This window comes from Callorhinchus milii, unplaced genomic scaffold, assembly GCF_018977255.1.
Source record: "Callorhinchus milii isolate IMCB2004 unplaced genomic scaffold, IMCB_Cmil_1.0 Scaffold1, whole genome shotgun sequence".
In the NCBI taxonomy this organism is placed as follows: Eukaryota; Metazoa; Chordata; class Chondrichthyes; order Chimaeriformes; family Callorhinchidae; genus Callorhinchus; species Callorhinchus milii.
This window is the reverse complement of record NW_024704742.1, coordinates 58,076,146-58,099,751: the sequence shown is the minus strand read 5'-3', so window position 1 is coordinate 58,099,751 and position 23,606 is coordinate 58,076,146. Positions and strand designations below refer to the sequence as shown.

Here is a 23,606-nt window from a genome sequence, read left to right as displayed (position 1 = left end):
CAGAGGGATTTACAGGAGTAAGAGGCAGTTTGGGAGGTGAGGTGGTCAAGGGAGTCCAGAATGGAGGAGAGGGAGTTGTGGAAAAACAAGAGTGAGGAGGGGAGATCGGTCAGGGAGGGCCAGAGGTGTGGGAGTTCAGATGACTCCAGGGCAGTGGAGAGGGACAGGAAGGAAACTTTTTTCCATGGACATTATGTGATGGTGGAGGGTTGAGAAAGGGGAAGGGATATGGAGGTGCTGAAGGAGATGAAGTGGTGGTCCGAGATGGCTTTATCGATGATGGTGATGTCGGAGACGGTGAGGCCCCGGGTGATCACCAGGTCAAAGGAGTGGCCACAGTATTGGGGAGTGGATGAGGATGAAGAGATTAAGGGAAGAGAGGAGGGAAGATAAGTCAGCAGAGGTAGAGCAAGAGGGTGTGAAGTGGAGGTTGAAGTCGCCTAAGATTAGGAGGCGTGCAGAGCAGAGGGAGAGGGAAGATAGGAGGGTGGAGATGTCCGAGAGGAAGGTGGGGAAGGCTTGGGGGGTCAGTAAAGAAGGAGGATTTTGAAGGAAAACCTGGAGGGGTGGTAGAAAGTAAGGTGTTCAAAAGAGGGGAAGGTTCCAGAGGAGAAAGGGGAAAGGCCTAGGGGGGACCAGGAGATGAGCGCCACACCACCGCCACAATGATTAGGCCATGGGGTTTGGTGAAAAGTGTAACCTGGAGGGTCAACTAGTGGGAAGGTGTCGTCTGGGGTGACCCAGGTTTTGGTGAGGGCGAGGAAATCAATATTTTTCAGTCTGACATCAGTGGTAGGGAAGATGGTACTTAGAAGACCATAATATGATGAGGCAGAGTCAACATGGCTTTACAAAAGGAAAGTCATGCTTATCAAATCTTTTAGAGTTTTTGACGATGTAACTAGCAGGTTAGATAGGGTGGAGTAAACTCTAAGGATGACACAAAAAAATTGCAAAGGGATTATAGATAGGCTAGGTGAGTGGGCAAGAAGATGGCAGATGGAATATAATGTGGGGAAGTTTGAAGTTATTCACCTAGGTAGTAAAAGCAGAAAAGCAGATTATTTTCTAGAAGGGGAAAGATTAGATAGTGTTCGTGTTCAGAGGGATTTGGGTGTCCTTGTACATCAGTCACAAAAAGTTAATATGCAGGTACAGCAAGCAACTTGGAAGGCTAATGGCATGTTGGCATTTATTGCAAAAGGGTTAGAATACAAGAGCAGGGAATTCTTGCTGCAACTGTATAGGGCCTTGGTGAGACCGGGCCTAGAATACTGTGTGCAGTTTTGGTCTCCTTATTTAAGAAAGGACATACTTGCCTTAGAGGGGGTGCAGCATAAATTCACTAGGTTAGTTCCTGGGATGAGGGGGTTGACCTATGAGGATAGGTTGAGTAAACTAGCCTATATTCTCTAGAATATAGAAGAATTAGGGGTGACCTTATAGTAACATATAAGGTTCTTATAGGGCTTGACAGAGTAGACAGTGTGAGACTGTTTCCCTGGTAGGAGAATCTAGAACTAGGGGCCACAGTCTTAAGATTAAGGGTCAGCCCTTTCCAACAGAGTTGAGGAAACACTACAGAAGGCTGCAGTTGCTCAATCCTTGAACATATTCAAGACTGAGATTGATAGGTTTCTAAAGAATAAAAGGATTAAGGGATATGGGGATAACAACAACAACAACAACAAGATTCCATTTATAAAGCACCTTTCACGTCAGGAGGACGTCCCAAGGCGCTGCACAGTTGGGTCATGACCCGAGCAGGGGGAAATGGTCAGGGTGAGGGGAGGGAGTGAGGAGGGGGAAATGGTCAGGGTGAGGGGAGGGATGGGAGGGAGCGAGAAGGGGAAAGAGAGGCGAGAGGGGAGCTGAAGGCTCGGTCAAAGAGAAAGGTTTTGAGACCGGCCTTGAAGGAGGAGAGGGAGGAAGCAAGGCGAAGGCACTGGGGGATAGAGTTCCAGAGCCTCGGGGCTGAGAGACTGAAGGCCCGACCACCGATGGTAGGGCGATTGGGGCGGGGGATGTGGAGCAGACCGGAGTCAGAGGAACGGAGGGTACGGGCAGGTAGGTAGGGGGATAGTAGGTTGGAGAGGTAGGAGGGAGCGAGGCCGTGAATGGCCTTGTAGGTGAGGATGAGTATCTTGAAATCAATCCTCTGGGGGATGGGGAGCCAGTGGAGGCGAGCGAGGGTGGGAGTGATGATAAGGCGGGCAGATGGAGTTAGGTTAGAAGATCAGCCATGATCTTATTGAATGACGGGGCAGGCTCAAGGGGCTAAATAGCATACTCCTGCTCCTAATTCCTATGTTCCTATGTTCCTATAGAGCGTTAGTCAGACCCCATCTGTAGTACTGCATTCAGTTTTGGGCACCACACCTCAGGAAAGATATATTGGCCCTGGAGTGGGTTCTGCGTAGGTTCACCAGAATGTTACCAGGCCTAAAATGATTAATTTACGAGGAAATGCTGTGTAAACTTGGATTGTATTCCCTTGAGTTTAGAAGTTTGAGGGGTGATTTGATTGAGGTATTTAAGATAATAAAGGGATTCGATAGGGTAGATACAGAGAAGCTATTTCCTCTGGTGGGGGAATAAAAAACAACATTTTTTCACTCAGTGTGGTAGAAATCTGGAATTCTCTTCCCAAGAGACCGTGGATGCTGGATGCATCCATACCTTGAAGAGTGAAGTTGATAGATTTTTGGTAGGTCAGAGTATTAAGGGATATGGGGAAAAAGCGGGAAATTAGAATTGAAAGGATTAGCTGAGGTACAGATCAGTCATGATCTAATTAAATGGCAGAACAGACTCAAAGGGCTGAACGGCCTCCTCCTGTTCCTCCTGCTCCTCTGTTCACGAGCGGCAGAGTCTTGGAGCTTAGAGAGCTTATTACAAATGGCATTTGAAGATTTGTTTGTGCACAACACTGAAACACACACCGATTTCCAATGCCTAATGATCAGTTTCACAATTCAACAGATATTTAGCTATATGATGATACACTTGATGCAAAGATTTACAATGGGCAATCTTAAAACACGTTTTCATTGCTATTTACATTCAAACGTTTTACGTTGGCGACTGCACTTTGCTTTCAAATAGGTCCCATCCCCCAATTTGCCCCATGGCAACTGCACCAGGAGTTAATGTGTGAAAGCAACAGGACTAGATTATTCAGTCATATGATTGTCACTAACTATGTTCAACCAAACAATGGTATGTGTGAGTCTGCATCAGGCAACATTGGACATGTCAATGTTCAGGAAAACCATCCAGTTTCAGGCAAATCAAAGGACAGACTTGATTTGGTTAAAACCAATGCTCTCATTGACCTCCTTGGTTCCACCCAGTTTTTGCACACTTCAGCACTTTGGGACTATTTGAAAAGAGAAGGTATCCTGGTCAACAATCTTCCAGATCAAAATTTGATCATTCACTTCATAGCTGTTCATAGAATGTTGCTACGCATAAATTGGCTACTGCGTTTGCTGATAAATACAGTCTTCACTTCACTCTTGGGATGCACTTTGAGACGTCTTGACAACATGAAAAGGCACTATATCAAAGACAAGGATTATTATTATTTACAATTCTACGGTTTTGTCATTGAATCCTGACTATCTTTGCTAGTTCTGTCTCCATCAGAGAATTACTTTCAATATTCTTGTTTTCAAATATCTCCACTGGATATTGACATTTGTGCCGTCTTTTATTGTCCACATCCCAGCTTATTATTATTGTTGTTGTTGTTATTATTATTATTATTTCACTTTCCATCTTTCTGAATCAGGTTTATTGATTAAGCCCTATTCTTTTATACCTTTATTCCCTCTGAAACATTTGTGTCTCCTAGAGCTCACTTTTTGAAACTGTTTTATTTGACTTGCTCCCTCTTTCACTGCTTTCAAAATTCTTCTTGGTCGATGTTTTCAGTCACCTCAGAATTACTTCTTGTTGTGTGTAATTGGCTGCCATGTTTTGCCCACAAGATACACAATTGATCTTACAATATATTCTGTGAAGCGCTTTGAGATGTCTCAATGACGTAATAAGGTGTTATATAAAATGCAAGGATTATTATTTGAAAAAACATTTTAAAATAGGAACAGTGAGCTACAAAGCAAGAAGTGAGAGTAATTCTGAGGTGACTGAAAACATCAATGAAGAAGAATTTTGAAAGCAGTGAAAGAAGTAGCAAATCAAACAGTTTCAAAAAGTGAGCTCCAGGAGACAAACATAGTTTCACAATGAAATTGTGGTAGAATTTCAAATGGAAATTATTTTGTTTTATAATTTCAACAGAACCACGTTAGACTACAAGTACATTTTCATGATACTTGCTGATAGTTTTTCTGCTTCTGTTGCAGTGGGATCTTGTCTGTGACAGTAACTGGAAAGGACCATTATGTACATCGATGTTTTTCATAGGTGTGCTGTGTGGTTCATTCCTCTCGGGACAACTTTCTGACAGGTACAACATGTTTTCCGTGAGAAATCACTAAAACAAATTTGGAATTTAACGCTGAACTGCTAATGTTAGTTGTTGTTATCATGAAATGTGAACTGGATAAGATCTGGTTTAAAGTAAAACCAAAGTTATTTTTTTTCAAAAACAAGGGTAGAACCTATTTGTTGAACTGACTCTTGCCTCTGGGTTAGAAATTGTTGTTTCCAGCTCCACATCGGGACTTGAATTCATAATCTCGGCTGACGGACAGTACTGGGGAAGCACTACATTGTCAGAGGTGTCGCCTTTCTGGTGAGACATTAATCTGATTAAGTGGGCTCTAAAGATCCATGAAACCATTCGGATAGAGAAGAATTATCTAGGTGCTGTAGCCAAAGATGCTTCAGGGCTCTTCATCACATGGATTTATTGTGCAATGACTGCTTTATTTGCCAACAAAGTCAGTAATTACACTTGAAAGTAATTATATGTGAAACATTTGGACATATTTTGGCTTGATAAGACATTATAAAACCATTAGTTATTTCTGATCAAAACTACAGAATTGTCATGTACAGAGTTATATTGTATACTATGTACTAAATACAATACATGAATAGAGGAGAGTATATCCAAGCTTTCTGGTGACACTGAACTGGGAGGGGTTTAAACATTGCAGAGATATAGTCTGATTAAGAAAGTGTATGGAACTATTGCAGATGGAGTTCAATTAAACAAAGTGTCAGGTAATACACTTTGGATGTAATAATGGCAGATGGGAGTGTATTATAAGTGAGTGAAATAAAACTCAAACCCACCCAACCTGTCCCACCATCAGTGGATAAGCTTTTATCCATTCTGCCTCTGCTCTCTGGAACTCCATCCAGGAGTCACTCCACCCCATCCCTCTCCTTCTTCACCTATACAGCTGCCTCTGGACTGATGAAATTCTGTTCAGTTGACCACTATCCTGCCTATATTGGAAAATTATTCAACATTTGTACCTCTGCACTGAACATTTGTACCATTGCTGTTGAATGTGTTTGTTTTAACATCCTTGCAATTTCTGGTGTCCTGTCTCATGCAACTGTGGAGAAAGGAGAGGAGTAACCAGATAGCCATTGTAAGCAGAAGTAAGACAAGCAAAAATATCTGTGAGTGTGATAACCAGATGACTTTGTCACATGGTTGGAGCAAGGATGGCAGCAGTAAGGATGAATATAGTAAGCAAGTCAGGTATAAATTGCCTAGAGCATCTGGTGCTTGTTAGAACAGACTCGAGAAGACAGCATGCTGAAGTCACCATACCTCTGTTCACCCGATTGAGTAACTATAATCTGTCTGACTTTGCTGACTAATAAATAAGTTGAACTCTGTTGTTGATATGAGCTTGATTATCTGGTGTTCGAAACCCCAAAATTCAAGCCCAAGATTCTCTCTCCATCTCACTCTCCGTATTCCTCTCCACCCTCTCCCTCGCCGCTTCTCTCTCTCCCTCTCACCATCTCTCCCTCTAGCCATCTATTCCTCTTGTCCCCACTTCCATCTTTCCCTCTTGTCCTCTTGTTCTCCCCAGTCTCCCTTTTGCCCACTTTGTCTCTCCCCCTCACCTCCGACTCCATCTACCTCTCTGATTCCACCCTCCATCTCCTTCTTGGCGTCGTCCCTCCATGGTCTTTTGCCCACCTCTTCCTCTTCATCTATCCCCTCTCCCTAGGTGAAAGGAAGCAGAATATTGCATCCCACTGGCTCCCTTCTTTGGTTCCTTCTTTAAATCCCTCCACAGTCTCGCCCCACCCTATCTCCGAGCTCTCCTTCAACCCTGCTAACCAACCTGGTTGCTCCCTTTGCCTGCTTCATGTGCTCTGCTGACCGGCAAATAGGTTTTCAGCCATTCTGCCCCCACTTTCCTGATACCCTCCATCCCCTAATATTAGGTGTGTCTTAAGTCATGCCTGTTTGGCCGCGCTGATGGTGCCCCAACCCCAGTTTGGGTGCATGGACAATATTGACGAGTGCTTTTAGATGTCTCAGATGGAAAAGATGGAATATAGATGTAACTCGTAATGTGTCAGCCTGGCTCAGTTGTCACAATATCGCTTCTGAGTCAGAAGATTGTAGGTTCAAGCCCACAATCATGTTGGAACTTGAAATCACATAGTCTAAACTGACACTCCAATACAGACTAGCTGAGGGTATGTTGCATTAATGGAGGTGATGTCCTTCAGATGAGATGTTAAACCGAGATCCCGTCTAACTGTCGAGGTGGATATAAAATATCCCATGGCACTATTTGTTAGGTCAGGGTATTAAGGGATACGAGGCAAGGACGGGTAACTGTACTTGAGTTACAGATCAGTCATGATCTTATAAAATAGCGGAACTGGCTCAAGGGACTGAATAGCCTACTCCTATTTCTATGTTTCTATTGAAAAAGAGAAGGCAGTTTCTCCCTGTGTCCTGACCAAAAAATCCCCAAATAAAATTGGTCACTCTCTCTTTTTTGTTATCAGCCAGGTATCTGACACTTGGAGAAATCATCATCATGCTTAAGAGTAGCCAAACTTAGCTGAGATTTCAATGCATCCCACTTACACATGGAAGATCCAGGGATAGATTGTTGGAATGGAATGTGAACTCTCTCTCTGGAGGGATGCATCCTGCTTACATAATTCTGGAAAGTGTTAAGTGCAGGTTGGTAAGAGCTAAGGCTTGGGGACTCCATAGTGTGGTTGGGATACGGCTGGAGTCTAACCACTAAAACCGCATAACTTGCCATTGATGTTGCTATCTGGCAAACTTTCTTGCTGCTTGTCCAGCTGGGATCACCTAACCTGTTAGGGCTTTGGCTTACAAAGTTAATGGGAAGATGAGTGGAATGACACCCTGCCCCCAGTAACTGGTCTTCTCTTCAAGGTCCTGCCGATGAGCCAGGTCGGCTATGCCATCATCAGCAGTGCCCAGTAATACTGCGGACCCGCCTGGCTCAGGAACTGGACTACCGAGACTGCCACAGTGGGCTGGCTCAATTCCGACATTCTGTTGCTAAGCATTTCACTGTTGAATCAGTTCAGCTCAATGGAGATCCCACTTGCCTCCCCAACCCCCACCCGAGCTCAGTTTCCCTTTCCATGGCTGTTTGTGGGACATTGCTGTGTGCAAACTACCTGCCATGAGTCGCCCATAAAATACACAGTCAATGGACTTGATAATATATTCTGTGAAGCTTTTTGAGACATCTCGATGAAGTAATATCAGGTGCTATGTAAAATGCAAGGAATATTATTATTATTTAGAGTCAACATGTCGTAAAACTTTCTTTTCAACTGTGTTTTTGTTTACATAGAAACATAGGAACATAGGAATTAGGAGCAGGAGTAGGCCATTCGGCCCCTTGAGCCTACCCCGCAATTCAATAAGATCATGGCTGATCTTCTAACCTAACTCCATCTGCCCGCCTTTTCCCCATATCTCTTAATTCCTCTATCCTTTAGAAACCTATCAATCTCAGTCTTGAATATGTTCGAGGACTGAGCATTTACAGCCTTCTGGGGTAGAGAATTCCATAAATTCACTAACCTCTGAGTGAAGAAGTGTTTCCTCAACTCTGCTCGAAAGGGCTGTCCCTTAATCTTAAGACTGTGGCCCCTAGTTCTAGATTCTCCTACCAGGGAAACAGTCTCACATTGTCTACTCTGTCAAGCCCCATAAGAATCGTATATGTTACTATAAGATCAACCCTAATTCTTCTATATTCTAGAGAATATAGGCCAGTTTACTCAACCTATCCTCATAGGTCAACCCCCTCATCCCAGGAACTAACCTAGTGAATTTATGCTGCACCCCATCTAAGGCGAGTATGTCCTTTCTTAAATAAGGAGACCAAAACTGCACACAATATTCTAGGCCCGGTCTCACCAAGGTCCTATACAGTTGCAGCAAGAATTCCCTGCTCTTGTATTCTAACTCTTTTGCAATAAATGCCAACATGCTATTAGCCTTCCGAGTTGCTTGCTGTACCTGCATACTAACTTTTTGTGACTGGTGTACAAGGACACCCAAATCCCTCTGAACACTAACACTATCTAGTCTCTCCACCTCTAGGAAATAATCTGTTATGTCTGTTCCTCAGCTTTCCTCTACTCCTACCCCAGCTCGGGCTCCCAGATGATTTTTTAAAGTACTTTGTGAAGTCTTCCTGATGTGAGATGCATATATAAACACAGAACTGTTCATAATGTTAAATAATAATAATAATTCTTACATTTAATATTGTGCCTTATCACATCATCAAGATGTCTCAAAACTCTTCACAGAATATACTGTAAAGTGAATTGACTGTATATTTTGTGGACGAAACCCAGCAGCCAATTGTGCACAGCAATGTTCCACAAACAGCCATGGGTGAATGACCAATTTTATTTAGTAGTTTGTTGGCCAGGACACTGGGAGAACTCCATTCTCTTTTCGAATAATGCCATTAACATCTACCTAAACAGGCAGATGGGAACTCAGTTTAACATCTCATTGAAAGACGGATCAGTCTTGTGTGAGTACAAATTACCCAAAGCATTTGCATTGTTGCTGCTGGGATTCATGAAAATGTAGGTCATAGTTTGGTATAAATAAAAATTAATATGTATTTCAGAGGCACATTCAATTTAACCGCAGTCACTGACTTAGCTTTTTTTGCTGCTGCTGTATTAACCTCAGTCACTATCTTATCTTGCCTTTATAGCCTTGAACAATCAGTCCCAAGCTGGGTCACACAGTCAATCCACTCTGCAATATATTCTGTGAAGCGCTTTGAGAAGTCTTCACGATGTGATAAGGTGCTGTATCAAATACAAGGATTATTATTCTAAGGTAAACAACTCAGCCAAAGAAAATAAAAAAGGCAGCGAAGCAAAATAAAATGAAAACAAAAAAATTCTACTTGTAAACACAGACAGAAAGACGCTTTGACAAAATGAGCATTGGAAAATACAGGAAAATATATAAGATAGAACTGCAAGGAAAAATAAACTTCAATATGCAAACCAAAAAGAGGAAGAAACCAAAAGGAAACGACAAAGTTGTGGAACAATACAACAAAATCTAAGAGGGACAAATCAAGAAAAAAGGGGAAATGAAACTTTCTGTTACATTGTACATTACATTATGTCCATCTACAAATAATAGTAATATAATAATAATCCTTGCATTTGGTGTAGCTGCTTATCACTTTGTTGAGACATCTCATTGTGCTTCACTGGATATACTGTAAAGTGAATTGACTGTATTTTGTGGACAAAATGTGGCAGTTGCGGACAGCAATATCCCACAAACAGCCATGGATTGATTGATCAATTTTATTTGGGGGATTGTGTTGGAAGAGAGAAATTCCCTTCTGTTTTCGAATAATGCCATGGGATCTTTAACATCCACCTGAATAGGCAGACGGGATTTCAGTTTAACATCTCATCCAAAGGACAGGAAGAAAGATAAGAATAAAAATAGAAAAATAAAAAGAAAGAAAATAATTGGATTGCTTAAAAAAAAGTAACTTCACTGATGTCTGAATACGCTTTTACTTATTTTCTTTTAAAGGTATGGGAGAAAAAATATTCTCTTTGCATCAATGGGGGTGCAAGCTGTCTTCAGCCTTATTCAAGTAGCCTCTCAGAGCTGGGAGATGTTCTGCGTTTTGTTCTTTCTGATTGGTCTCGGACAAATTTCGAATTATGTCGCTGCTTTTGTTTTAGGTAAGTTTATTTCAAAGCTATTGCAGAAATCGTGCATTAGGTTTACACCAAATTCTGATCATGTTTCAATCATTTTCTCCTTTTTATGTTGTCTTCTCCGTAATGTTTTGTCTTCATGATACAAGCTTCAAGGCTGTAAATGTCTGGGATTATACTTCCACACTGCTGTCAATCAGCCAAGAGGTTGCGACAAGCCTCTATGTGATATTTACTTCAGCTAAGGCAATAAAGCTTGTCATCAATGGGTGTCTGTCCAGTAAATGGTAACTTTCTTTCGATATGCATTATTTAATTTAAATACCATGAATTTTAATTGCATTATTGATATCCTTTGTGGATATATGTGCAAAATAGATCCCTTGAGCCTTCTGATGACCCAGATCACAACACAGTGTGGAAAGAAGACTCACACATTGTGAGCAATTGGCTGCTGTGTTTTGCTCACAGTCAATTCACTTTACAGTATATTCTGTGAAGTGCTTTGACTCAAAGGCGTGATATGACGCTATATCAAATGCAAGAATTATTTTTATTATTTATTAAGAATGCCATTTGTGTGAGTTACTGGAATTTTGCTCGCCCCAATGGAACCATGCTCTAGAAGAAAAGGAGGGTAGTAGAGGGAGTAAATTCAGAAAGCTAGGTTGATAGATAGTCTATTCATTGCAAAACTTTAAACAATTGATTTGAATTAGACTTATTGCCTCAGTTGTGACACTGAGAAACCAAACCAAACTTTCTGAGCCATTAAATACATTAGAAAACTCAGCATGTACACTAATTGGGGCGACCCCACTTACTTAACAGTATGGATATGAGGTCATCATGCAAAACACAAGTTGTGTACAGTACCAAATGAAAACGTCTTCCATCAAGAGTTACGAAGGCCTTTAGTGTCACACTGGAGCTGTGCGCTCACCCTTTCTTTGTCTTTCCATTTTTCTCTTTGTCATACTCTCTCTGTCTCTCTCTCACTTTCCCTCTCTCTTTCCCTCTCTTGACTATCTTTACCAAGATATTGTTAGAATTTAAATATTAAAGTACAAAAGGAACCAAGCTCATTGTCAAATCTGTGAAGGTTGCTTTTAGAAAACTTGGTTTCCCAATGTCTTATGCCTTTGTTTTGCTTATTGTAGCCAAGATTAGTGCATGTTGTTACTAGCCTGGTCTCTCCCAGGACTTCTGTATATGTGCCTTTGTTTTGGTGATATAAGGACATAAGTAGACAAAACAATTGGTGAAATGAACAATGAAAATATCAATGGTAAAATGAATTTGATCAAAAGTTGAAGGAGTATTTTAAAACATTTAGAAAGGCAACAAACAGTTTGCTCATAATCTCCATACAAATTGTTTGGTGATGCTTTCCATGAAGTGTTGATCCAGCTGTGAGATTATTTCTCTTTTCCTTTGATGAATTGTTAATTTCTACTTATTTTTTGGTTAAGATTGTTGAATTTAAAATTATATTAAAAATTACATCAGGATATTGTTATAAATGTTATTTAATGGCTCTTCTCAACAGGAACCGAGCTCCTTTGCAAATCTGTGAGGGTTGCTTTTGGAACACTTGGCCTGCCAATGTTTTACGCACTTGGCTACATGCTTCTCCCTTTTATTGCATATTATATCCGAGATTGGTCCATGTTGTTACTAGCCTTGTCTCTGCCAGGACTTCTGTATGTACCTTTGTGGTGGTGAGTTTTCTTTAATTGATTAGCTATTCAATATTATAATAATAGTAACATTCCTTATATTTCATATAGTGCCTTGCAAATCAGGAGGATTTACAGTACTGTAGTGACTGTGTTTTTTGCAGATGAATGTGGCAATCAACATGTAGCTTTTTCAAATAATGTTTCAAGTGTTTCAATTGTTTAATGCTGCTTTAAGAGCTGTTCTGAGTGTTAATGCTTTGAAGCATCAATACACACTGATCCAGAATGGTGAGGAACATATTCAGTCTTCCCTTTAGTCTCGCTCAGTTCCTGAGTTAATCTCATCTTTTGCCAATTGGTTTAAAGTTTGGTAGCGGCTTACTTTCTTTTGCTCTGGGCTGCAGTTGATGTATGACCAGGGAAAGACTGTAAAACCCTCTGAAAGACCAGTGACAGTGACAACCAAACATAGTGTTTTCTTAATCAAATGTGTTGGTTAATTTATTCAATATGAGGACTTTGTAAGAAGGAAATTAAATATTAAGTGAGATAAGGATTCCACAATCTTCCACAATGTCCTGGGAAAGAGTGAGTTGGAATAGGAGACAGTGTGATAGTCATTGATTTCGCCCAGTAAACATACAGGTAGGAAGAAGAGTACAGGAGATGACATTTTGAAGTTAGGCAGCAACAAAAGAACACTATGGCATTATAAAAAAAATAGAAAGAGACAGAGGTTTAGTCATTGCAGACTAGGGAGGATCACATGTCCACATATCCATGCAGCAAACATAATTGTTTAGGGATAGTGTCATCCAAGGTTTCTTTCGTAGAGGTAATGAATGTTGGTTTATGTATGATATCCATCTGAATGGGCAGATGGGACCTCTAATTAAAGCCTCACCTGAAGGACAGTACCTCTGATAATCAGTGCTGCCCCTCAACAGTACATTGTCAGTCTAGCTGGTGAGCTCAAATTCCTGAAGCAGGACTTCAACCCACAGTAGAGAATGCTACAACCGAGCCAGGCTGACACGTGCTATCCAACACGCTCTTACACCTTAACAATTATTAACATTGATTGCTAAGTATTTTTATGATGACTGTTAATGTCACATCTATGTGTTTTTTATTTCAGGTTTATACCTGAGTCTCCCAGGTGGCTGCTTGTGCAAGGTCGAGTGGAAGAAGCAGAGGTCATTGTTAAAGCTGTGGCTAAAAGAAATGGCATTACACATGTAGGAGTGATATTCAACAATGAGGACCTTTTGGTAATTTATTACTTTGCTTTTTGGTAATTTATTACTTTGCTTTTTTGCATCAATGTCTGAGATAGGGATTTTACATTTATTTTTAACCATTGACAGATTTACAAGTGAACATCCTCTCTTTCCTCCCCTCTCCCCCAGCACTTTTATTTCAGCACTCCATGATGCTATCTTATGTGAAAGGGCTATACAAATGTAATCTTGTTGTTGTCTCCATCTTTGATTCCTGCTTAGCAGTATTGGGACCGGATACTATTCATTCAACCTTGGAGGCAGGGTTTCTTGAACTGTCTGCTTGCACCACTCTCTCTTTCTCTCCCTCCCCACAACACAAGGAATTCAATACTCAGATTACAAAAGCTGCTGCTTATTTGCTAATGTTCTTGCTTTAGTATACGTAAATCGTGCATACTTCAAACAAATTGTTTCTTTTGCTCTTCTTGCTCCAGAATCCTGCAAAAAATGAGAAGAGAACTCACAATTATTTGGATTTGGTTAGAAGTTCTAACATAAGAAACATCACAGTCTTGTGCTCTTTTATATGGTGAGTGGTTGCTTTATGCGGAATGAATTGAACTACAAAAATGTTTTCCCATCCAAATATGTGAAATCAGTAATAGATTTACACTGTTGTGTATAGTTCAGTATTAATATTGAATACTAATGTAAACACTAATATTTACTACTTTTAATGTCTCAGGTGAAGAATCTAAGTCAGTTATCTGGAATCTTGTTTACTTGTGCAATTCACAAGAACAGTTCGGATGAAGAAGGCCCATCTGATCTTATTCCTCTAGAATAGTCACCTTACTGTTCTCCCATCACAGCATCAAGCTGCTTTTTAAATGAGTCTAGTGACCTGGTCTCAACTACCCCTCCTGGTCACCTGTTCCAGGTCATGAATTACCCTCTGAGTAATTGCCCTCTGTTTATTTGACCGCCCCATTGGCCACCCCCCTGACTTCGGGAGGAAAATTGGCCAATGGTGCAGTCAAATAAATAGTTTTTAAGATGTGTTTGGAAAATGAAGAGAGAGAGAAGGATTTTGTCAATTGCTCAGTGTAAGTAAACATAGAAAAATGACTGTAAAGATGGAAATATGAGGTTAAATTTGCTGGTTCAATCCTTGTTGTAACCTTGAAATCACTCCATTGTTTCCGCACGTGTTAGACACCTGACCGAGCAAAACAAATCTTATCTCTTGAGGCAAAGTACTCAGGATAAATAATCCTATGGCTATCTCTGGATGCATTTCCTGCTACATGTTCCCAATGGGGAATGATGGACTGTTTACACTGGCCACCAATATGGTTTTACCTTAACTGTGTGAACTTTTGAAACCAAAGAAATACAGGCGCTCCCTCCGCTCAGCGGACACTGGCCAGCTTCACATCCCTGCCCCACCCACCACATCATAGGTGGCTGTGCTTTCAGCCGATTTGCACAGACCTGCATCCTGGAATCTCAATGACTCACCCCTTCCCTCGCCACAAGACCTTCCTCTTCGATCCGTATTCTGTTATCTTGCCAGATCCTGCTCAGGTGCAAACTCCAGACTGTCCATCACCTGGCATATCCTACCGACGTAAAAGGCACAACATAAATGTAAATTTGTTCTTGTTTGGTATTGATCACTGATGTTAAATATTGGTGTTCAGTGTGTAATCATACTAAACAAATGGAATGTAAGTTTTAACTCCATACAAGGAGTGTAAATAATCAAATTTCTCTGCTAATGTTTAAACACCATATTAAAGTTTGAACGGGTACCTCCACAGCCAAGATCAAGGACCTAGGTTCAGTCTGTTTCCTGCAATCTTTTCCATTGACTAGCCTGCTAGCAGCTGATCTGGAGAAGCGGTTGTGTGGATCAGAGGCTGGGAGCAGAGCTCTCATTATGAGATGAGATTTTAAGCTGACTGTTAAGAACTATATTTGCATATGTTTCTTAACATTTTCTTCTGCTCATTAAGATAAACCGCGTGTGACAGAACACTTTTACCCCGTAGAGTAAAACAAATAACTCTGAGATGGATCAAACCGGTTCTGAATAGAATACTGGTACCTGATTTTCATCTTTCTCGTTGCATTAAATTACATGGAATGTACAGCACTAAAACAGGCCATTAGATCATGAATCTCCAGCCCTCCTAATCCTCCCTCCTTATTCCCCTCGCAAACTATTTGTTCTGATGAAGCAGATGTTTTTTTGGTTGTAGCGCTTACAGTAATAGTAATTTTTTTTGTTTAAGAATTGTTTTCTGGACTCAGTCGGATTAAGAAAGGAGAAATTCATGCTCCACTGGCTCTGGATGTAGTTTCATGACGTTGATCGAGGCTTCCAGCTAGAACCTTGTGGCTGCTCAGATTTGTAGTGAATATGAGTCTTGCAAAAAGATCATCACCAACCTAACCATAGAAATTGTGTATTGGGTGGAGATGTCAGAGCAAAAACAAGAAAAATGAAAGGAATTTACTCTCAAATTAGTAAATTATAACCGTAAACAAAAGTTTTTCTTTACAGGATGATTTTAACCATGAGTTACTTTGGGTTATCTCTGAACACGTCTAACATGAACGGAGATCCCTACATCAACTGTTTTATTAGTGCAACTTCGGAAATTGCAGCTTCCACAGCTGCCTGGTGGCTGCTGCGCACATCACCTCGAAGAATTGCAACTGCTTCTCTTTTGTTACTTGGTGGAACTCTGCTGCTGCTGACCCAATTGATGCCTTCAAGTAAGTGCTTAAACTAGCTGTTTGTGGAGTTCTCACTCCTATCTAATAAAGCCCTCATTGCCACAAACACATTGTGGATGAAAAATTGACATCCTTACTGTCACTTTAACCTGGATCATTTCCCCTTACTGAGGCCACGCCACCTGGCTATACCTTCCATCATGCCCTGCAACCCAACCGTTTTGGTGGTGGTTTGAACCTCATCTCCAGGTCCTCGCTGGGTCTATCCTCTTACCCTTCTAGACCCTTCTCCTCATTTGAGCACCTCACTCTCTACCATCCCTCCTTAATAATCCTTCTCATTTGTCGTTCTTTCCAAACCCTTCTCCAATTTCCTCTCTGACAACTTCATCCTCTTGTCTTCCCTCTGCATCTGTTCTGAAAACCTCATCATCTTGTGCAATTTTAACCTCCAATTTACCCCTTCTTGCTACACATCTGCTGACTTCTCCTCCCTCCTCTCCTCTCACTACCTCTCCCTCCACATCAACTCCACCATTCACATCCCTGGCCACCTTATCTAGACCTGGTGATGACCTGGGGCCTTACCGTCTCTGATGTCACCATCACTGACAAAGACATTTTAGATCACTATTTTATCTCCCTTAACTCCTCCATCCCTCCTTGCCACCCACTCCACGTGCATCTCCTATCGCCTGTGGAGAAAAATCCCCCTCCATGCCTTCTCCGCGGCCCTGGAGGCATCTGAGGTCCTACCTGTCTGGCCCTCCTCCTGGAATGACCTACCCTCCTTGGTCACCCTTCTAATCAACTCCCTCTCAGCCATCCTTGACATGCTTGCTTCCATCATCTCCTGCACCTCATCCTGTTCACACAACCCACCCTGTTACACCAACCATCTCTGTTCCCTGAAAGCTCCGCCGAATGCACCTAGCGCAAATCCAGATGAACAGCCCTGGGACATCTTTATGATGTGAAGGGTGCGATACAAGGGTAATTTGTTGTTGTTGTTTTTGTTGTTGCTGTTTCTCATCGAATACTATTGCATAAGATCATAAGAATATTTTTAACAAATAACTGATAAGTAAACGATATTTGAATGTTTATTTGGAAGATAATTGACCTTCATTGCTTAACTCTTTTGTGATTCATTTCTGAGAGTGGGGAATGTAATTGGGATTGAGCTGGCTCCATGTTGGCATGCTTCGTGAAGGGAGAGTGGATCTGAATCAGAATATGAGGAGCGCATGTCCATCTGATTCCTGAGTGGAACAGGTCAGCTGGGCTCTAGGGTACAGGCGATCATTGGCTATCAATCCTGGCAGTATTACTACTAATAAATAATTGTTATTAATAATAATAATCCTTTCATTTGATATAATAATAATAATAATAATCCTTGCATTTGATATAGCGCTTTTCATGTCAGGAGGACATCCCAAAGTGCTTCACAGAACACACTGTAAAGTGAATTGACTGTATATTTGTGGGCGAACGCGGCAGCCAATTGCGCACAGCAATGTCCCACAAACAGTCGTAGATTGAAAATGACCAATTTATTATTGTTTTTTGTTTTGGAGGGATTATTATTAGGTGTGTGGAGTAAGGAAACTTGCCCAAGGTTTCGCCCTGTGCCTGGAATTGAACTCAGGTCTCTCACTTGCAAAGCGAGTGCTCTAACCACTGAGCTACAGGACTCCACAATGCCTTATCACGTCTTCGAGACATCACAAAGTGCTTCACACAATATACTGTAAAGTGAATTGATTGTATATTTTGTGGGTGAAACATAGCATGCAATTGCATACAGCAGTATCCCACAAACAGTTGTGGATTGAGTGACCAATTTATTATTTTTTTAAAGGAATTATTAACCCCAAAAAAGCAATCCGCCAATTTACTGACAACCAGGTTCCCGTTTACTGCCAGGTAAACAGAGGCGTGTGGAGTAATAAAACTTGCTCAACGTTTTGCCCTGCCGGGAATCAAAGCCAAGTTTCTCACTTGCAAAGCCAGTGCTCTAACCGCTGAGCTACAGGACTCCACGATCCTTGCATAATCCTTGCAAATGCATAAACCTTGCATTTGATGTAGAACCCTTCATGTTGGGAGGACATTGGGAGGATGTCAAAGCACTTCACATGATATATTGCATAGTGTAGTAACTGTGTATGTTGTAGAAGAATACAAGAGCTAATTTGTACACAGCACAAACAGCCATGAAGTGATTAACTCATTATATTTGCTGGCCAGGAGAAATCTCCGCCAGGAGAAATTCCCTGCTCCTTTCGAATAGTGCCATAGGACCTCTTATGGGTACCTGAACAGGGAGATGGTTTGCTTAATGTATCATCTGAAGAAAGGAAGGAAACCCTACTAGGAAGAGGGAGACATGTCTCTAGAATACTTTAATCCTGATAACTCTGATAAATCATATTTTGTTTTGTGATGATTAACTATTTGAAAACAAATAATAATAATAAATAATCCTTGCGTTTGACATAGCGCCTTATCACGTCTCAAAGCACTTGGCAGGATTTACTGTGATGCGGAGTGATTGTATATTTGTAGGCAAATAATGTCTCATCCGAAGGATGGCACCTCCGACAATGTAACACACTCCCAGCACTGCATTGGAGTGCCAGCTTAGGCTGTGTTAGTTCAAAGCCCGATCTGAATCACAATATGTGAAGACATGATGATCTGATTCCTGAGTGGCACAAGTCAGCTGGGTTCCAAGGTTCAATAGATAAGCTGACTCCAGGGTCCAGTAAATAATACTACAATGAGGGTAAAATATAAGAATGGATTAATTGTTTTTATTTGAATTTCACAGGTTTGCCCATGGTTACCATGCTTCTGGCAATGGTTGGTAAATGTGCCATTACAACAGCCTTCAATATAGTTTATATTTACTCAATGGAGCTCTATCCAACTGTGGTGAGAAACATGGGGGTTGGGGCATGTATTATGGCATCTAGAGTTGGTGCCATATTCTCCCCATATTTAACTTATCTTGGTAAGTAAGAAGTTACCAACATGTTGTTTCACAGTTGGTAAGGTTTTGAAAACCTTACAGTAATTATTTCAAAGCAGCTTTCTATTATTTATGTACACCTATCAGATTATTGCAATATTGAGACAAATTGGGATAAGGACACTTTTATTTTCTGCTATTTTTACATCACAGTGGGATCTCCGAAATACTCATTCCAGTGTGCAACCTTGATGTTCTATTTGACCTTCAGCTCTGCATCATACCTCATATTGATTATTTGATAAAAATTGCTTTTTTCTTTTTCCATACCTTTGTTCCCTAAGGACACTAATAATAATAATAATAATAATCCTTGCATTTGATATAGCGCTTTTCACGTCGGGAGGATGTCCCAAAGCGCTTCACAGAACACACTGTAAAGTGAATTGACTGTATATTTGTGGGCGAACGCGGCAGCCAATTGCGCACAGCAATGTCCCACAAACAGTCGTAGATTGAAAATGACCAATTTTATTATTGTTTTTGGTTTTGGAGGGATTATTATTAGGCGTGTGGAGTAAGGAAACTTGCCCAAGGTTTCGCCCTGCCTGGAATTGAACTCAGGTCTCTCGCTTGCAAAGCGAGTGCTCTAACCACTGAGCTACAGGACTCCACACGACTCCACTAGACTCCACTGGAGAGAACTCCCTTCTCTATTTAAATATACTTCGAGGTTAGACTTCAGTGATCTCTTCACTAGAGTTCCATTCTACTTCAGCTTCAAATCATTCAAAACTCTCAGCGTGTATCCTCTCCTGAGGCTATGTTCTACACACCCATGACACCCATCCTCATCAGGCTCCATTGTCTCCCGCCTGACCCGCCTGACCATCGGTGGCCGGGCTTCCAACCTCTCAGCCCCCACACCCTGGAACTCCATCCCATAGTCCCTTTGCCTTGCCTCCTCCCTTGCCACCTTCAAGGCCGGTCTCAAGACCCTACTCTTCGATTGTGCCTTTGGTCTCCCTCCCACCTCTCTGCCTTCCCTCACCCTCACACCACCTCTCCCCCATGCTTGGGCCCCAACATCTGACTGTTCAGGGCTTTGGGACATCCTCCTGACGTAAAAGGCGGTCTATAAATGTAATTTTATTGTTGTTGTTGTTGCCCAACATTTTGCCCTGCCGAGAATCAAACCCAAGTCTCTCACTTGCGAGGCGACTGGTCTAACCACTGAGTTACACTACTTGGTCATTTTAACTGGGGGGTTGTTGACCAGGACACCAGAGGGAATTCCCTTCTCTGTTTAAATAGTGTCATGAGATCTTTAGTGTCCACCTGAAAGCGATCTTTGTTTAACATCACTTCCGAAAAACACCTCAAACAATGTAGTATCCCCCCAGCACTAGATTGGTGTGTCAGCCGACATGTGATATTGACTCATGTCGAACGATTTGTAGACCATGGTGTCATAGATAATGTATGGAATAAATATGGCACAGAGTGAACCTATGATAAGAGAAGCAAGGACTTATTTACCTCTGTGCTTAGATGATAAAATAAGGTGAGAGGAGTTTGTCTATTTAGAGTAGGTCTTTATCTAGTTAGGAATAGAGTCCCACTGTGAATACTTGGAAGTGCTTAATAAGATTCTTCTGCACATATTAAATACATTAGTATATTTTAAAATGTCTCAAAATATTTGAATTTTTAATCCAAATTCAAAAATGCATTTCATTTTTTTTATATGAGTGCTTTATTAGTGTTTAGATAGCAGAATTTTATAAAACCCAGTTCCTTGTAATACTGTCTCTTTCTGTTTGATAGGAACGTATAACAAGGTGTTGCCCTTCATGCTAATGGGATTCTTTACAATAGTAGCTGGAGTTGTCTGTTTAATCTTACCTGAAACACGTGATGGATCTCTTCCGGACACTGTTCAGCAGTCACAGCCAGTTAGATGGTAAGTCTATGGTTTAGGAAATATGGTTTATTTTCTGTGTGGGGCATCCATGCTTTCTTTAGCTCTTCCCAACTTTCTTTTTTCTAACTGATTTTGCTTTAGCTTTCATTTGGGTGAACATAATGGAATGCTTTTCTGATGGATGGACCAGGTCGTGCCAGTGAAGTAGCATGTGACATGTAGCAAACATGAAGTTAAAGTGAACACATGTAGAATGTAACCACCCCTCCCACATGTTTTTCACTGCTGGATTAGCTCCAAAGAGCCCCCAAATTAATAAGGTGTCAGTGTAATATTTTTTTCTCTAGAAGGTGAAAAGGCCCTATTTGAAAGGGGTTTGAATAATTTAAAGATATTTTCTGTTGGGTTTGCACAAAATTAAATGTGGCATTAAATCAGATATTTTATTCAGAAATACTACAAAAATTATTAGTGTGGTGAATGGAGAAATATGCATTGATTTAATAGGAGAATCTTTTCAAAGACACATTGGTGGCCTGGTATAGAGTTTACGTTGCTTCTGGTTGTGTTTTTTTCTGAGCTGGGAGCGCTTGATGAACAGGACAAATATTAACAATAATCCTCACATTTGAGATAGTGCCTTTCAATGTCGGGAGGACATCTCAAACTGCCGTACAAGATATCCTGTAAAGTGTATTAACAGTAATTTGTAAATGAATTTGGCAGCCAATTTGTGCAATGTCCCACAAACAACCATGGAGTGAATGAACAATGTTATTAAAGATATTATTGGCCAGTGACACCAGAAGAAACTCTCATCTCTTTTCGAATAGTACCTTGGTATCTTAATATTCACCTGAACAGGCAGATGGGACCTTGCTTTAATGCGTCATCCAAAGCATTGCACCTCTGATGATTCATGTGCAAATCATGTGCTGATTGACTGCTGCATTCACCCACAAAATATGCAGTCACACCACTTTACAAAATATCCTGTGAAGCGCTTTGAGACATCTCAACAACATGATAAGTGCTAAATCAAATATAAGGATTATTATTATTGTTGTTGTAATGATTATTTTCTCAGCTCCAAAAATCTGGGTAGGAGAGTCCTCTTTAGTCTGCTGTCACTAAAGAGACAAATAATCCCATTCACTGTGTTGTTTCAAAAGATTGGCCTTGTGTGAGTGCCCCATGTGCACTGTTTGGGAGTTTTTTACTTAAGATCTGATAGAACAAAGATTCCTCAGATCAGATACCTACAAGCCTTTGTTGTTTGATACCTTGTCCAAAATGAACCCTTTAATACCTTTTTATTGAACTGAGCTCTTCACCGTCACTGATTTAACTTGGGTGATTCCCATAGGAGTCAGGCTGACACATAAAATGAATCAAATTGAAGCTTTCGTCTATGTTTGATTTTCCTGCTGTTGTTTCAGGTGTAAAACCAATAAGAATCAAATCATTACCATGGCAGAAAGGAACGAGATTGCTCAGAAGGAAAGGTTGACCATCAAAGTGGATGCTGTCTGAACATTGCTTAAAGTGCTGCAATTTATAGGCAATTCGCCTCAGAAAATGGGAGGGAGGTGGGAAAACATTTAAAAAGAAGGGCAACACATTTAAATCCACAACAAATCAAATTCCCAACAGTATTTTAAGGAAGGCTCTTTCAAACAACTTCCACTACACAATGTAACTCAATATTTATGAATCATTTAAGATTTTGTTTTACCAAAAATACAAAGATAATTGATAAGAAGAAAACATTTTCTTCTGAACTTTACTTTAAAAAAAAGCTGCACAGAAGGTCACTGGGGAGGTGATTGATCTGCACAGTGTGGACAAATCGAGTCCCTGCTCACCCTCACTTTGCACATGCACACAATCTTTTTTATGGTATTGCAAAGGTAAAGTGTAGGATTAGAGATAGTCATTGACTTCGAAAGTTAAAGAGAGATGGAAACAGACAGAAAGTTAGACTGTAGCCTTTTTGTGTAATGTCCAATTATCTGCACTGTCTCCTTGTCCATAATAGGATTGGTCTCAATTAGTGTGAATGTTTGCTCTTTCTAATGTATCAATAATTATATTCATGAATAAAGCAACCATTATATTAGAAGCTATCTTGCTTACTGATTCCAAAATATGTTAACATTTTTAAATCACGATTTAGCTTCGGATTTCGAATCGAATTCCCTCTCCCAATTTGTTTGACTAACCTCCTTGGGTGTAGGTAGGTGGGGTCCTCTTAGAGCTGAGCTTGCTGTAATGTTTGCAACTGAATGTCAGAATTGAGCCAACTCTCTCTGGCAGACTCAGTAATCCAGTTCCTAAACTAGCTAAGTGTATAGTTACTCCAGGGCACTGGTGATGAAGGCAGGACTTGGAAGGGTAGACCAGAGACTGTGGACAGGAACTTTTCCCAGTCAGATCCCGTTACCCCTGCAAGCGAAAGCCATAATAGCTAGGGTGGTCCTAGCTGGACAAGCAGCAGGAAAACTCACTAGACAGTGTTATCAATAGCAATCTATACGGTTTTAGCTGGTTGGACTCCAGCAGTACCCCAATGCATTCTAATAAATATCTAATTTCAATAAATATCTCGGGAATTTCAAATTATAAGTGGGATACATGGAACTCTCAGTTTGGTTTAGATACTGTTAAGCATGGTGATGGGTTTTCACATGTCAAACACCTGGATGACCAAAATATCCTTCTCAATTTTGGATTCTGGATAGTCTACAACATTTGTAGATAAGAATTGGAGAGTCCAGTGAGCAGGGTGTTAGCATAGTTAAGCCTGGACATCGTGAAAATGTGGATGAGGGACTCTGTAACCTGGGGAGAGGTAGTGGTGGAGGCGGGCAATGTTACGGAGATGA

The 23,606-nt window shown here is 40.9% G+C and overlaps 1 protein-coding gene across 2 annotated transcripts in view; it reads left to right on the top strand.

Annotated features, from left to right (window-relative positions):
* Positions 1-22,847, top strand: part of LOC103187395 (solute carrier family 22 member 5) — a 31,510-nt gene extending 8,663 nt beyond the window's left edge. Inside the window, exons 2-10 of one of the 2 annotated variants that reach the window (XM_007906865.2) lie at positions 4,371-4,474; positions 10,040-10,194; positions 11,720-11,891; positions 12,991-13,123; positions 13,570-13,664; positions 15,645-15,859; positions 18,657-18,839; positions 20,625-20,760; positions 22,161-22,847. In XM_007906865.2, the coding sequence (XP_007905056.1) occupies positions 4,371-4,474; positions 10,040-10,194; positions 11,720-11,891; positions 12,991-13,123; positions 13,570-13,664; positions 15,645-15,859; positions 18,657-18,839; positions 20,625-20,760; positions 22,161-22,254 (1,287 nt within the window). In that variant the 3' untranslated portion in view covers positions 22,255-22,847. The remainder of the gene's footprint in view (positions 1-4,370; positions 4,475-10,039; positions 10,195-11,719; positions 11,892-12,990; positions 13,124-13,569; positions 13,665-15,644; positions 15,860-18,656; positions 18,840-20,624; positions 20,761-22,160) is intronic. The other variant, XM_007906866.2, reaches the window with a different exon arrangement.
* Positions 22,848-23,606: the final 759 nt, after the last annotated feature.